The 17,248-nt window shown below is 43.0% G+C and overlaps 1 protein-coding gene across 1 annotated transcript in view; it reads left to right on the top strand.

Annotated features, from left to right (window-relative positions):
- The window catches only part of sdf4 (stromal cell derived factor 4), a 79,125-nt gene that overhangs the window by 36,585 nt on the left and 25,292 nt on the right, over window positions 1-17,248 (top strand). Inside the window, exons 3-4 of the mRNA XM_068017306.1 lie at window positions 4,793-4,906; window positions 14,371-14,529. Of these exons, the coding sequence (XP_067873407.1) occupies window positions 4,793-4,906; window positions 14,371-14,529 (273 nt within the window). The remainder of the gene's footprint in view (window positions 1-4,792; window positions 4,907-14,370; window positions 14,530-17,248) is intronic.

Below are 17,248 nucleotides of genomic sequence, written 5' to 3'. Positions count from 1 at the left end.
ACCACTGAGAGCAGTGGCCATTGCTGGGACTGCACCCAGCTAGGACTGACCACATGGACAAGGCCCCGAAATAGAGGTCAGTGTGTGGGGTCTCGCTGGGGACAATCAGCTGGGCCCTGGCGAGGTGGGGGGTTTTGGGGGTGGGGGGTCATTTGAGGGGGTGGGGAGCTGCTCCATCGGGGACGGCTTATGCCGTGGTGGGGGACTCTCCATCGGGCACAGGGTGCCCGCTTAGGAGGGCAGCTCCAGAGCCCGCAAGGAGGCCACTAGGTTTTACTGGGCGGGCTGTTTGTCACCTTCCCCGCTGCTTGTAAAATTGCAGCAGGGGGCGGGAAGGTGACGGGAACAGCCTCCCTCACCTCCCACTCAATTTTACCCGCCCCCCCCCCCCCCCCCCCACCTGCTCCAGACTGCTCTTGTAAAATTCTGGCCTGGTCACCCAACTATTTACAGTGTTCCAATTATTTTTTTTTTAATAACTTCTATGCATTCTTCCCAGTCTGCTCTTTTAAAAGGCCAATATTTTTGCGCCGTTGCCCCTTTCACAAGCCCTCATGGTCATTTCAGTTTTAAAGCCATGTTCATCAGTGAAGTCACGATGCCCCCTTTATGCTGCCTTACACATTACTGAAGATTAGATAATAAATCACAGTTTTTCCAGTTATATTACACTTAAATGCAAGAGTTTTAATTACTAGTGCATCAGTTCCAGCATTGCTCACCACAAGTCAGATAATTTATTTAATTTCTGGTACAATATTATTTCATATTTGCACTGATATTTTTCTAATTCCTGCACTGATAACTATTTAGTCTTGTTGTTTTGAGATCATTTAGTTAGTTCCGGTCCTGCCCTGTGTTTTATATAATCTTGCTTATTTAAAATGGTAGTTTTCTGCTATCAAAAGTGCAGTATTGCGCCGAGAGCTGAATACAGGGTGAGTCCCAGTCGAAGAAGTCCCTGTGCACCTGCAAGATAAACCTCCTGCCTTGGTTACCATCTAGGGGCAACATTTGTTGTACGATACCTGAGTGAATATATAGTTAAGGAGTTATAGTTTGAAGGAATGGGAAGAAATATTAGGCAACTTGTACTTATGAAGGGGAATCATAAAAACGTTACTTCCTTTTGGCCTTTTGCAGCAGGGGATATACATTTATTACATCAATTCATATAAAGGCACGATTGAGTCATTTCTCAATACTCCTGTTGTTTGACAGTAATCCTTAGAAAAGATTTTCTTCTGTTTCAGAACAAAATAAATTGTAGTTAAATTTCGTACAGCATTCTCAATTTATGAAGTTCTTCAGAGACCAGTTTCTATGGTGATGACAGTGACCTTTTCTGGCAGGTGCTGTCTGCTCTTTATTATAGAATAACAGGATGGAGGGAAATACGGTGTTCAAAAGATACAGGGAAGGAGCTGGTGTAACACTTCAATCAGAAGGGGGGCCATCTGGCCCATCGTCAACCTGATGGCCCTTTTGAAAGAGCTATCCAATCAGTCCCACTCCCACATCTTTCCCCACAGCTTTTTTTTTCCTTTTTCCTTTTTCCAGTATTTATCCAATTCCCTTTTGAAAGTTACTTTTGAATCTGCTTCCACTGCCCTTTCAGGCAGTATGTTTCAGATCATCAGAACTTGCTGTTTTTATGGAAAAAATAAATTCACACCCCCCTGTTTTTTTTGCCAATCGTCTTAAATCTGTGTCTTCTGCTTACCAGCCCTCCAGCCTTGGAAACCGTTTTCTCACCATTTACTCTTTCAAAAACCCTTCATGATTTTCAACACCTCAATTAAATCTCTGTTTGACCTTCCCTGTTCTAAGGGGAACAATCCTATGCATCTTGTGATAGCATCACATTTAATGTAAAGTGGTTAGTTATTTACTCTGCGTTGGTTAATTAATCACCATGTGAGATTGTGTCCTTTTTGAAAGTCTGGTTTAGGTGGTGGTGGCCGCGGTGCAACTAATTTCCTGGGCCATTATTTACAGCAGATGCATGTGATATGAAAAAATACCTTTTTTAGATGTGGTCTGCAGTTACATTGCCTGGTGAGAAGCAGCATATTCTCATCTTTTTGAAGCAGGGGTTAGTAAAAACTGTATATTTCAGTTCAGGGAAATAGATAAAGCAAAACAATGACGATGATTCCTACCTACGCCTTCACAAATAAACTCACACCACTGTAAATAGGATTGTGAGATCACAGTGAATACTTCGATAGCAAGCAGAGACTATCGTACGCAACTATTGAGTATCCTGGCTGGGCTCCCAACTTCAGCCCTCCATAAACTTGAGGTCATCCAAACCTTTCCTGCCCTAACCCCTACCAAGTCTGCGTTCACCTGTATTCGCTGACCGACATTGGCTCCCGGTTAAGGAACGCTTCGATTTAAAAAATCTCACCCTTGTTTTCAAATCCCTCCATGGCCTCGCCCCTCCCTATCTCTGTAACCTCCTCCAGCCTCTCAACCCTCCGAGATCTGCACTTCTCCAATTCTGGCCTCTTGAGCATCCCCGATTTTAATCGTTTCAGCATTGGCGGTCATACCTTCAGCTGCCAAGGCCCTAAGCTCTGGAATTCCCTCCCTAAACCTCTCTTTCCTTCTTTAAGACACTCCTTAAAACCCACCTTTTTGACCAAGATTTTAGTCATCTCCCCTACTGTTTCTTTATATGGCTCGGTGTCAAATTTTGTTTTATTAATTTCAAGGTGCTATATTAATTCAAGTTGTTCTGATTCTTTCACAAACCATAAGAGTGCAGTGTTTTGCTTTAAAAGAGACAGCATTTTCATATAGAATTTTTCAGCTCAGAAGGCGGCCATTCAGCCCCATGTAGCTCTGCTATCTCTCTGAAAGACCTATCTATTTAGTCCCATTCTCTTGCCCCTCTCCATATCATTTATATAAAAAAAAATGCGTTCATTACCCATTCAACACTATTGTGGATTCTGCTTCCACCACTGTTTGTAGTAAAGTATGCCATGACCTAATAACCCCCTGTGTATATTTAAAAAAGGAAGCAACATTTCTCCTAACCTCTCCCTTCATTGCTTTGGTGATTGGTCTTAAATTTCCTCCTTAAAGCTTTCCACCTTTGAAAACCCATATCTTTGACCATGCTTTTAGTCATCCTCCCTAATAGCTCTTTTATGGTTTGGTGTCCACTTTTTAGTTATGCAGCCGTGAAATACCTGGTGAATATTTCTGTCTGCTGAACGCACTGTATAAATGTTAACTGTGCTGGCGGTGGTAATTAGTTCACCTGGCCACAAGTGGGCTGATCAGAACTATTAATGAGGTCATATTTGATATCCGTTAAACACCTCATCTCAACTGTGACTCATTTCCTTCCCTCCTGAAGTGACGTTTGCACAAGCCAGGGAATTTGTAGTTCACCTGATTTACCTTCTAGAGCCTAAAGGAAACAGAAGGTCACAATTTTGCTAAGCTACAAATTCCTGTAACGTTCTTTCCAATTAATGAAAGTCCATAGCAAAATGTTAAATATAGCATCAATCATAACCTTTAGCACTTGGAACAAAATTATTTCTGTCTAGGTTTATTTGTGTGGCTCCATCATTAAATCTCAATCATATGGGAGTTTAACAACCAAGTGTAGCCAAGGTCTTGCGCCAACCATAAATTATAAAGTGTTGCTACCCTGTTTGTTAACTCAAACCAGAATACTTATCCTGTATCATCCTGCAGGACACAGCATTTCAAAATTCTTCTACATGTTCACTCTGTTCTTTTTTTCATACCACTTAATGGTAGTTTGATTTCTTTGCAGCTGCCAAACACTAGATTGATGTCTTGGGGGATAGATCTACTTTCACCCTCGGATCTGGTTCCTGATTTGTCTTTCTCTGTTTCCTTCACTAATTTTTAAAAATAATTTATCCTTGGGATGTGGACGTCGCTGGCGAGACCAGCAAGGCCAGCATTTATTGTCCATCCCTAATTGTCCTCGATAAGCTGGTGGTGAGCTACCTTCTTGAACTGTTTGCAGTCCATGTGGTGTAGGTACACTCACAATGCTGTTAGAAAGGGAGTTCCAGGTTTTTGACTGATTTGCCATTTGTGGGATCTTGCTGTGTGCAAATGGGCTGTGGTGTTTCCCACATTACAACAGTGACTACACTTCAAAAGTGTAAGACTATAAAGTGCTTTGGGACATCCCGAAGCCTTAAAAGGCACTATAGAAATGCAAGTCTTACTTTTTTTTTTTGCTAATTGTTGGCCCACCTCCCAAAAATGTCTCCATTATCCCAGTAGCTTGGCCCAAGTTTAACTGAACTTGGCGGGTGGGAAACCCATGGGATTGGGTGGGATGCCAGTTTTACACCCTGCCCAATGTTACCCTCCAGTAAGTTCAATGGAGAGTAAAATTAGGCAGAGTGTAAATCCAGTTTTGCACCTAATCCCACCAGTTTCTGAATGGGTGCTTTAAGGTTAAAATTGTTCCCTCTCTTTCTTGTCCCCCAGCCACAGCTGCATCCATCTCAGCAATGCTATGTCTGCTGACCTTCTCAACTAATTTCAGCTACTTCACACAGACCAATGAGGGAAATGGCAGAGGCAAATAGTATTAGAAATGAAAGAGAGACCCATTTTTTTCTGGCAAAAGAAATGAGTGAGGGGTGCAGTGGGGTAATTTCTGGATTCGGGACTAGCAAGGTATCTCACCTCAGGCTGTATCTGTTTAATTTCCTGCCACAGAAATATCCAAACACCTCCTTCTGTACAATTTTCCTTTAAACGTTGTGCCATCTTTCTGTAGGTCAAGTGTCCTGGGATGAGTATCGAATTAAGTATCTGGCAAGCAAGGGTTTTAATGAAGAAGAGGTGGCAGAGAAAATCAAAAACAATGAGGAACTGAAGATTGACGAAGAAAGTAAGTATATGTTTGCAATAAACTAACACCTTTAAAGCACACCTTTAACTCTTACTGTGCACTTCTTGTACATGCATTCTATTGATTTCATCCTCCAACCCCAGTAATTAAGAAAACAATATTCAAAAGCTGAACAGGCTATGTTGATGGTGAAGGAGCTGGTATTCATTTCTATTGTCTCAATGGGTACAACAGGCTTTTAATTACCAGAAATCTCCAATAAAGATACAGGTCCTAGGCTAATCCAGTGAACAACAAAGTTATTGTAGCTGATGCACTGTGTCACAGAACGCTTCTTCTGGGATTGTGTATATATAATTCCCTATGAAAAGACTCCTGGTCCCACCTGGGCTGCCTAGGGAAGTACTTTATCATGGGGATGGCAGGACAATCAGAACTCAGTCAGTCCGAACTACTATTGTGTATCTAACAGTCAGTGATTAAGATGCTGAATTTAGCAGAGGCTTGGGAGCAGATAATTTTACTTCTCTTTCTGTTAGATGGCAGGGTGAGAGGGAAGGTCACTTGTGTGTGAACGGTCTCTCAATTTTCCATCCCATTTGTTTGGGATCATATGTCCCTTTTATGTGAACTGGTTCATGTTTTTTTTAAAGTAATATCAACCAGGTTTACCACTCCTGAAGGCTCTCCAGTGAATCCTGTTAGAAAATGCATGTGGGTAGGGGTGAGAATTGGATCAGGCATGGTTGTGACGCCTCTAGTGGTTGAGCAGCCTGTAGTACTTGCTGTTTGCACTTGTGCATGGAGAATGGCTGAGCCATCACAGGCTGGTCAGCATCTGTTGAAGCGCCCTTAACATGGTTGGAAAGATTCAATGTGGAGCAAAAGAATGATCCGCTCACCTTCAGCTTTCAAAAGAACATTGGACCTTCTGAAACCTACTTTGCTTCCTGTTTTCTTTACTTCTGCCTTTGCAAACCCATGAAGCTAAATGTTGCAGAAAACCTGAGCGCCCCCTCATGAAAGGGTAAATATGCTCACTGTGGAGATGTTATCAGTGTTGTCTCCAAACTTCACTTAGAAGTCAGCAATTTTTGCCTGTAAAACAGTGGAAACATTTTGATCTGAAATACCAGGTAGATATTTTGTATTTACGTCTGGGGAAATTTTTGTGTTGCCTAATCCACCACTGAAGGGGTTAAATTTAGCTGTCAGAAGACTGAAAATACTTTGTTCCATTTACGGGTTCGTTTGTGATCCGAGTGTCATGAGCTGCAGTCTCTTCAGTTGAAACTTAATAAATTACAGGTTCACTTCTCGCAAACACACTGCTTTCTGCTGTTCTATTTAATCCATTCCCTGGATGTACCTAAAAGTATAGCACAATAATCAAATTGTTACCAATGATTATACTCCTGTGATTCTTTGCACGCAGGATTTTGTAGTATTGCTTTTGCCAGCAAGCTCGCCATTAAAAAACATGTGCCAGAATCATAGAAACATAGAAATTAGGAGCAGGAGTAGGCCATTCGGCCCTTCGAGCCTGCTCCGCCATTCATTATGATCATGGCTGATCATCCAACTCAGTAACCTGTTCCCGCTTTCCCCCCATATCCTTTGATCCCTTTCGCCCCAAGAGCTATATCTAACTCCTTCTTGAAAACATACAATGTTTTGGCCTCAACTGCTTTCTGTGGTAATGAATTCCACAGGATCACCACTCTCTGGGTGAAGAAATTTCTCCCCATCTCAGTCCTGAAAGGTTTACCCCATATCCTTAGACTATGAGCCCTGGTTCTGAACTTCCCCACCATCGGGAACATCCTTCCTGCATCTACCCTGTCAAGTCCTGTTAGAATTTTATAGGTTTCTATGAGATTCCCCCTCACTCTTCTGAACTCTAGCGAATATAATCCTAACCGACTCGATCGCTCCTCATACGTCAATCCCGCCATCCCAGGAATCAGTCTGGTAAACCTTCGCTGCATTCCCTCTATAGCAAGATCCTGTGTATCGTCAAATGTCTGACACCAGGGCAATAAATATTCATTCTGGTGGATCTGCACTGCACCCACTCCAGGGCCAAAATATCCTTCCTGAAGTGCAGTACCCAAAACTGAACGCCATGCTCCTGATGGGGTCTGACCAAGTGTCTATACAACTGAAACATGACTTCCCCTTTAGTTTAGAGATACAGCACTGCAACAGGCCCTTCGGCCCACCGAGTCTGTGCCGACCATCAACCACCCATTTATACTAATCCTACACTAATTCCATATTCCTATCACATCCCCACCTGTCCCTATATTTCCCTACCACCTACCTATACTCGGGGCAATTGCTAATGGCCAACTTACCTATCAACCTGCAAGTCTTTGACATGTCGGAGGAAACCGGAGGAAACCCACGCAGACGCAGGGAGAATTTGCAAACTCCACACAGGCAGTACCCAGAATTGAACCCGGGTCACTGGAGCTGTGAGGCTGTGGTGCTAACCACTGCGCCACTGTGCCGCCCAATAAAATCTTTGTATTCCAGTCCCCTTGAGATAAAGGCTAATATTCCCTATTATCTTTCTATTTTGCTCTTTGGACATGTTTTAACAATTTGTTTACTTGGACTCCCAAATCTCTTTGCTGCTCAAGAGGATTATAGGTAGGGACTGCACGTCACATTTTAGGATTTTAGCCATTTAGTCGAAGAGGGAGTCTGGTATATTCCAGAATGAAATCATTTAAATTTAGTTGAGAGTTTTGTTATTTAAATGATAATGCATTTTTTTGATATTAAATCAGATACAGGATTTTCTGGGCTCATCCCCGAGGGGCCAGTAACTATCTTCTACTCTGACAGACCTTGGCTGGAGTCACTGGCACAGAGGGATGTTAGGGAGCTCACCTGCAGGTTAATGATCCAATCTTTGAAACTGAGGTCTGGGTGCTGGGAGGGGCGTGTTGGCGGTCTTGCCATACTCCAGCATTCACACAGGAAGATGTTTGTGCATATGCTCAACATAAAGTTGTCTTGCTGAGACCTGCAACCATCAGGCCAGTAGCTAGTCAATCCTCAGATACTAAGAGGTGATGGGGAGTTGATGATTAGCCCTTTTGTCTCCTGTGCAGCTAAAGGACAAAATGAAAGACACCCACAGTCTCCAGTTCTAGAATTTCTGCTGAGAGAGAAGACTAGAACCAAGGCCTCCTTAAAAAGGGCCAGAGAAGTAAATATTTAGCCCACTGACCAGGACAGCATGGCATTTTTTTAAAATTTTCTTTGTTGCAAGGAGTGATACTGAAATGAAGTTGTACTGCAATGAAATTTACAGTAACTATTATGCTGTTCACAATTGCAAAATAAATCAGCTTGGTGATTGACATCTGAGTTACACTATCATGGACAAGATATTCGCCAGTGATGGTAAACTCTTGGTCATAAGGGACGTAGGAACTACTTGTGCGAAAGATCAGTGACAGTGAGCTGAAAAAAAATTTCTAGTGCAGACTTGAAACCTGTAACATAGAGTAAATGAGGAAAGGATAGAATGTATACTTGAGGGCGTTGATTCAGTTGGATGGGAACAGGCTGAAACTGCCAGGCCTGTCCTGTTTGTATTATCTTGGCAAGGAGGCAGAAATGAGCTGTTGTTGGGGAACAGTGAGATTGGAAGCAGTGATGGGCAGGAAGAAGATAATTCTGCTTTGTGTATTGCCACTGTATGGTAATTGAAATTTGCTGTTTCCCTAATTGAGCTTCGTCTGCCATTTTGAGATTTTGTGTAGCTCCCTGGTTCTTCCCTCTGTCTGGACTATCTTTCCTAGTTTAGTATCATCTGTGAATTTGAGCTGTCATCGTTTGGTTTCTGAATCGGTCAATATTGTAGATTGGAAACTGTACAGGCTCTATCTTCAAGCCTTGGGCCATTCCAGTTGGTATCCACTTTCCCACGTCTAATTTCATAATGGTAACAGATTGCCTCATACCCAGAGGATAACGATAGAAATTAGTGAAAAATTAATTTAAAGCTGGTATCAGAGAATTGGATATACTCTTGAAAAGGAAATATGCTGGGCTATGTGAAAAAAACAGGGCAGTGGGACTAATTGGATAACCCTTTTTCAAAGAGCTAGTACAGACGAGAGGGAATGAAGGGTCTCCATATGCATTCTACAATGTATCATGAAAACCTTTTGACTTGCCTGATGCTTCCCTTTCTTCGGTCAACTGCTAATCAACACCTGGCTTTTCTTTGAAATTCTATTGCTTTAGTTCCAGTAGTGGGAGGGATTTTATCGAGGATCTTGTGAAAGGGGAAAAACTACAGAACGTGGTGTCGTTGCACTATCGCTTCCTCAAAAAAAGGTTATGGTCAGTCAGGCATGATCTTCCCCCTTTTTGAAGCAGTGTTGTTTGTTATTTACTTGATTATTCTCCAACAGCTACCCTTCCAGTTTACTGCTCATAATTGGTTCTATTTTTCTCCAGTCGTAGATGTTGGACCAATTTCCCACACCTAATTTCTTGATGGTAATAGATTGCCTCATACTCAGAGGATAGCAATAGAAATGAGTGAAAAATCAATTTAAAACTGGTATCAGAGAATTGGATATGCACTTGAAAAAGAAATATGCTGGGTTATGGGAGAAGAATGGGGCAGCGGGACAAATTGGATAGCCCTTTTTCAAAGAGCTAGTACAGACAAGAGGGACCAAATGGTCTCCATATGCATTCTACAATGTATCGTGAGGAGCTGTTATTCAATGAGGGCCGATGTTTGAAATAATTTGCCTGCTCAGAGTAGTGGGGGTGAAAAATAATATTGGTCTCCAACTGTAGTTTGAATAACCATGATGAAAGAATTTGGGCACAGGACCTGAGCCCTGATGGGCTGAATGGTCGTCTTCCCATATTTGCTTTCTATGCCAGGAATTTTATACATATGTAAATTATGTTCTTATATGGTGTAACGACAAGATACGATGGGGTATCACCAACGGGGATTTTGTGTTTCTGAAAACTCAGAACTGAATTGTTTAAGTGAGAACAATGAAATGCAGGTAGACTTTACACAGGAACTGAAAGTCTATGGTGACCTAATTTTTCTACCACTGTTTGTAAGCACATGGCTCCGCAGTAACCAAATTTTTATGAATGGCTCAGGAATTCAGGAGACCTGAGAAATATTCCCAATATTGGAGCAACATCACTAGCCGTCTTTACTTCTCTTTTAACGGAAAGAACAATTTTCCACAGAATAGGATCTTCCCTTTTTGTCAACAGCAACAATCTACACTTGTATTCTGACCATGACATAGCAAACCATTATACATTTTCAATATATTATCAGCAGACAATTGCAGGAAAATTTTGCATGCCCTTCGCTCAGCCCCTTGTTTTATTGTCTATTCTCCAGTAACTGCTGGCTATAACACAGAGGCCCAGATCGTCCAGTTGCCATGACCACCTCCCCCGCTGTCTGCTGTTGTGTTCCTCCTCCAGGGACTTCTGATGAGGCCTCTTTGTAAGTCAAAATTGTGCAGCAGGCAGCACACAGCAGTGACCCTTGAAGACCTATATTGCAAAGAAGAACCTGTATTTATATAGTACCTTTCACATCCTCAGGATGTCCCATTCTACAGCCAGTGAATTGCATTTGAAGTACAGTCACTGTTGTAATGGAGAGAAGTGCAGAAGTTATTTTGAGCTCAGCAAGGTCCCATAAACATCTAATATGGTGATTAACCAGTCAATCTGCTAGTGGTGTTGGCTAGAGGAGTAATATTGGCCTGGATACCGTTCTTCTTCAGGTAGTTCCATGAGATGATTAACATTCACTTGAATAGCAGACAGGGCGGGGTCTCATTGAATGATGGCACCTCTGACAGTGCAGCACTCCCTCACGATGCCGCTGAAGAATGATACAGGCACATGAAGCACGTGTTCAACATTCCAGGAGTTTGCTCCATGATGACACTGGTGAAAGAATGAACCTACTCTTAATGGCGCTCAGCTGCGATCCAGGGAATGTGACATGGTGTCACTAGCCATAGCTGTAGAGGGTAACCTAATTCTGCATCCAGTGGTCGATGAAGTGAGCCTTGTTACATAAAAATCCAGGGTGGATTTTTTTGCCCTTTATGGACAATGGCAGGTACAGTGGCTGTGATGGAGCTGGGCTTGTGGGGTTGCAGAGTGTGATGGCTTCCTTCACAAAGTGTGCCTCTGCAAGCACTGCTTCTGAGTTAGCTAGGGATAGGAGCACCATTGGGTCTGTGTGTTCTGTATTTCAGGTGGGTGCCAAATGCCTTGTGAGCTGCCTGGCCACTTTGTCCTCCCTCCATTTCTTCTGAAACATAGAAAATAGGAGCAGTAGGAGGCCATTTAGCCCTTCGAGCCTGCTCCGCCATTCATTATGATCATGGCTGATCATCCAACTCAGTAACCTGTTCCGGCTATCGCCTCATACCCTTTGATCCTTTTAGACCCAAGAGCTATATCTAACTCCTTTTTGAAAACATTCAATGTTTTGACCTCAACTGCTTTCTGTGGTAGCGAATTCCACAGGATCACCACTCTCTGGGTGAAGAAATTTCTCTTCATCTCAGGCCTGAAAGGTTTACCCCATATCCTCAGAGTATGACCCCGGCTCTGGACTCCCCCACTTTCGGGAACATCCTTCCTGCATCTACCCTGTCAAGTCCTGTTAGAATTTTATAGGTTTCTATGAGATTCCCCCCTCACTCTTCTGAACTCCAGCGAATATAATCCTAACCGACTCAATCTCTCCTCATACGTCAGTCCCGCCATCCCAGGATTCAGTCTGGCAAACCTTCACTGCATTCCCTCTAAAGCAAGAACATCATTCCTCAGATAAGGAGACCAAAACTGCACACAATATTCCAGGTGTGGCCTCACCAAGGCCCTGTATAATTACAGCAAGACATCCCTGCTCCTGTACTCGAATCCTCTCGCCATACCATTTGCCTTTTTTACCGCCTGTTGCACCTGCATGCTTACCTTCAGTGACTGGTGTACGAGAACACTCAGGTCTCGCTGCATATTCCCCTCTCTCAGTTTATAGCCGTTCAGATAATAATCTGCCTTCCTGTTTTTGCTACCAAGGTGGATAACCTCACATTTATCCACATTATACTGCATCTGCCATGCATTAGCCCATTCACTCAACTTGTCCAAATCACCCTGAAGCCTCTCTTGCATCCTTCTCGCAACTCACCCTCCCACCCAGTTTTGTGTCATCTGCAAATTTGGCGATATTACAATAGGGAAACCCCTTTGATTTTTGAGGGGGGGGGGGTGGTGGATGGAAATGGGAGCATGAGAACAGAAGACATAAACGATGAAGATAAAACAGTTGTCAGTAGTGAAATAAATGGCCAGGAAATAAGCTTCCCGTGAATGTTTGTAAAACCCCAGCTGGCTCTTAATAGCTATTTCTACCTATTCTGTTTTACCTAGCAATTTTCCGCAGGTATGATCACTACTAATTGTAAATGAGGTGGTAATGATGAAAAATGGGACACCACCATAGGCGCAGTTTAAATACATTGGAAATAGTGGTGGAAAATTGGGCAGGGCATTAAAATGGGCTGCGGAATAGATTGGAAAATCTGGACTAGTAACCTCAGTTATGTGGATAGTTTGTAGAAGCTGGGGCTGTTCTCCTTGGAGAGAAGATTGAGGAGATTTGGTAGAGGTACTCAAAATCATGAGGGGTCTGGACAAGGTAGATAGGGAGAAACTGTTCGCATTGGTGGAAGGTTCCAGAACCAGAGGACACCAATTTGAGGTGATTGGCAGAAGAAGCATTAGTGATTTGAGGAAGCACTTTTTTTATGCAGCAGTTGTTTAGGATCTGGAATGCACTGCCTGAGAGTGTGCTGGAGGCAGATTCAATCAAGGCCTTCAAAAGGGAACTGGTCAGAAGAGAAAAAGCTTTGCAGGGCTAGGGGGAAAAAGACAGGGGGAGTAGGATTAAGTGAGTTGCTTTTGCAGAGAGCCGACACAGACACGATGGGCTGAATGTCCTCTTGTGCTGTAACCATTCTGTGATTCTACTTTCTGTTACTTTTTTGACCCTTAAAACACGAATAACCTAGTGATGAGAACCTGCAGCTTTGCTTTCTGGATTTTTGTTTTTTATCTTTTAGATCTTTGCCAATGAGTTGGCACTTCTTCAAGTCAGCAGTTTGCCATATGTTTTCTTTTGAATGCAGTATTAAGTGGTTTGGTGGGTAGTCTGGAGCTATCCAGTGTGGCCAAATTGCATACTTGTTGATGAGACAAATGTTCTTCCATTTCGACCTTGACACCAAGTTTGGAATGCTGCAGAGTTTCTTTTATCAGAGGGTAACTGGCGATCTTCATATAGCTGGTGTGCTGCTTTGCTGTGTTCACACAGTGAACCCAGGTCTGTTGGGACAGTGACTGAAACAGAAACTAAATCACCTTGATGAGCAGGAAGGGCACTCTTCGGGGTCAGTTTCATTTTTTCAAAGTTTCGCAGACTGGCAGCATACATTTATTTAAATGTATGCAGCACAAAGCAATGAAAGTAAGAACAAGTCATTGGAGCAGAATCCAAAAAGCAGGAGATTCTGGACTCCAATCGTAATGCACAATTATGAACGATTACAGCGTCCCTGTATAAGATGCAAGAAACCTATTAGAGAGGAGCAATGGAAATGACTGTAAATGCTCTGCGATCACTAACAGAGAGTACTGTGATCTCCATATCAATGTAGAAAACTTTTTAAAACTTCCATTTAAAAAAAAAACTTAAAAATGGGCCCGACTATAGGTTTATTGCTGGGGCCGCTGCTTTGTCAAAACTGTATAGACCACATTCTGTTTTTTTTTTATATGCGACTCTATTTCAGTGCACATGGAGCTCCCCTTCATTCTAGGACTTCCCGCCGTCAGCAAATGGATCCAGCTTCCCCAGCCAACATTTTCTTTTGTTGCAAAACACAATAGGCACAGCTGGAAGGGCAGTCAGCAGCTCTTTAACAGCTGCTGGCACCCAATGAAGCCCCCAGCCTTGTAACTTAACAGTGTCCAAGTGTATTGGGTGCTGTCTGCACCTATTAAATATGGGAATGAGCCCGCTGCTCCTGTGGGATGAGGTGGGCACATAACCCCAGCACACATGATATTTAGCAGTCCAGGCACAGCAGCCACTTTAGCCACCACATTTTGTACTGTTCATTTCTGGAGCATTGTTGCTATTGACGGGCACGCTTTTTAATTGTACTGTCTGAAATGTTATCGTTAGCAAAAGTAATGATGTAATGAGGAGAATGCTCATTCCATATAAACCCAACCAAGAACTCCAACATTGTTGAATTATCTAGCTTGGTTTGTGATGGCTGATTAACTTTATTGCCTGGATATGAACCTGGAAATGCTCTGCTGTTCATTGAACTTACTTTCTCCCCCCCACACTCTTTTAAAAAGTCTTCCATAAAAACGCTTTTGTTGGTTTGCAGCTCAGGAAGTCCTGGATAATCTGAAAGATCGGTGGTTTCAAGCTGATGAACCTCCAGCAGACCATCTCCTGAATGAAGACGAATTCTTGGCTTTTCTTCACCCAGAACATAGCCGTGGAATGCTCAAATTCATGGTTAAGGAGATTATCCGTGATTTAGGTAAAATGATTTCAACCGTTTTAATGAAGTGAGAAGATTATTGTTCTAATAAAAACCAGCAGATCTCCTATGGCATTGCTCACAATATCTTGGATAAGAGGCTGGTTTATAAGGACAGCAGTGTCCTGCCATATAGTGCACAATGCACCAAATCTGCTAAACTGGAACTTTGTGTCTTTAAGGTCATAACATCGAGCTGTTAAGTAAGCAAAGCTTGTGGCCAATTGGAGTTCAATTGTTGTTTGATGAGGCAACTTTGCAATTGAAATTTCTTGTGAATTTCAGTTGGAGACTGGCATTTTTTTAATGGGGTTTTTTGATCATATGATGGCTGGTATGGAACAGATGCACATTACATACAAGATTTTCCTTAAAGAAAATCACCAATACATAATATACCTCTCACTATCTCGCTCTCTCCCACTATTTATGTCAGCCCAGGGCAAAGCTGAAAGGGTAGAGGATGAAGAGGTGATGGGGGAAAAACTGAAGGGAAAGGAAAGTCAAGGTGTCTACAGGGAAATGAAGGACAACTCCCTATTGAAAGGCTGCTGAAGTGGAGGTGGTTCTGCATGAGCTGATTGCAAGGAGCGTCACTCAATTTGGCATTCCATAATTACATCCTGCCAATTGCCTGCAATGAGGTGGTGGCAGGTATAAGACTGCAACAAATCAGTTGGGTCATTGGCTGTGCCAGCCTGATGGTACATGTTGGCAACAGCCCTGCTTACAGCAGTTGGCACCGCTCTGTATCTGGCTCTTTGCTGATCTGCAACTTTTGAAGACCGATCCCCTCAATCTTTGTGACAATGCCTATAAATATGAATAGCGGCACCTTGGCAGTTGCAGCGAGTCGGAGTTTGATGGTTGATGATCACCCTGGCGTGTGGCACTTCTTTCATGCAGGAAAGGGTTGCCAAGCTCTGGTTGGATGTAATCCCGGAGGCTTCATCTCACAACCTGCTATCTCCAACTGCCCCGCCCCCACACTCCACCCATCACGTCCATCCTCGCTGAGCACCACATTCCACCACTAATTTGAAAGAGGGCAGGCTCTTAATGTACCCAATTGGATAATGCTTGACTATCAGTCTAACGGCCTTTGTATCACATCTCTAATATCTTTGTAACTGATAAATGAAAGCATTCAAAGAAAATGGTGGAAAGAAATCCCAACAGCATGAACTGGGAGGACACAGTGGGTAGAATAATCCCAAAGGGAACTGGTGGAATTGCTGGTCTGAACTAATTGGGAGGAGGAGTGAAGGGTGTCAGCGTGATTGGATGGGGAGATAATTGCCAGTGTGATCCAGGAGATGAAGAAGGAATGTCTTAGGAACTGGGAGAAGACGAGTGCAACCATGTCTGTGCAACAAACTTGAAACCATTCTGAAACAGTTTAAACGTTCAGATTGAGCAGCAGAGAGCCAAAGCCTACAATTTCTCCATACAAATGAGGAAAACCCCCATGAGTTTCCTCTGTTATATAAATGATGGCAATTTGCATGTACCTACAGGTTATGATCAGCTCGTGCCCCCACTGCAACCTCCTTTTGAAAAAATATTTTTTACACTTCACTGAGAATATAACTACAGCTCAAGGCTGTTTTTGAATGGTGAAGTTTTGCTAGTTTTCTATGTTGGTTTGGAATTCATGAAGGTCTTCAAGTGAAACAAGCAAAAAGGTAATGTATATTCATTGCACTCGGCTAGGTCTTTTTAATGGCCTTTTCTCTTCAACTATTTAAAAACAGAAACTGGGTGGTGATGGCTATGGATTCAAGCATTGCCTTCTCAGTGCTAATTCCTGGGTTTTAACACTAACCAGACTGATCAAAGTTTCTGGTCTTCATGAATTGAGCTTAAGCCAACTCAAGAGGTCTCCTTACAAAAATGTCACATGCCTCGCCATTGCTTGGTTGAGCTGGCAGTCTTGCTCTGAGGCCATGAGAAGTAGGAAGCTGAAATATTAAACTGGTGCAATGGAACATGCTGCTGTTTCTTTTAAACTTGTTTGCAGGTTCTCAGCAGGGAAGGCAAAGCCGCATCTATTGCCTTCCCTTGTTGTCCTGGGAGGGTGATGGGCTGCAGGCCCAGTAGCAATGACACTCGCACAGTGTTGTTGGTAGGGATTTCTAGGATATCAACCTAGCGGCAACTTGTCCTAATCTGGATAATGTATGACGGAGGAGGACTTGGAACTGATGATGTTCTGAGGTTGGATTTAGAGGACTTTACTGAGTGAAGTATAGCAAGTATAGTATGTGTCGAACACATACTATATCTAAGCTGTTAGCGCAGGCTGTGGAAACAGCTACTGTCCCATTCCACTGCAGTAAGATACTGCTGAGAAACACACACTTGTTTTTTTTTAAACAGGGCGGGGTGAGTGATTATTTTCTTGCACCACCAAGATCATTAGGGATGTGATGGGAAATGCTGATTCACAGAGGGAGAGATAATGAAGTCTCTGCCTTCCCAATCCATTCTCCAACATTCTGGCACCAACTTGCAGAGAGCACCGTTGGTGGAAGACGGGCAGCAGGTCTGACAGCCAGGTGGTGGAGGAAAATGGTAGACCAGGTGCTGAGGAAAAATTAGACACCTTCAAAAAAGGCTGAGGAGCAATTCAGATTAACACAAATGTCTGTCGAAATACAATACTGCATCTTAACACTTTTACAGACCAGATACTCAGTGAGATGTGCCATGCTTCCTT

Source organism: Heterodontus francisci, chromosome 37 (genome assembly GCF_036365525.1).
Source record: "Heterodontus francisci isolate sHetFra1 chromosome 37, sHetFra1.hap1, whole genome shotgun sequence".
In the NCBI taxonomy this organism is placed as follows: Eukaryota; Metazoa; Chordata; class Chondrichthyes; order Heterodontiformes; family Heterodontidae; genus Heterodontus; species Heterodontus francisci.
The sequence above is the reverse complement of the archived record's forward strand: the minus strand, read 5'-3'. Positions and strand labels throughout refer to the sequence as shown.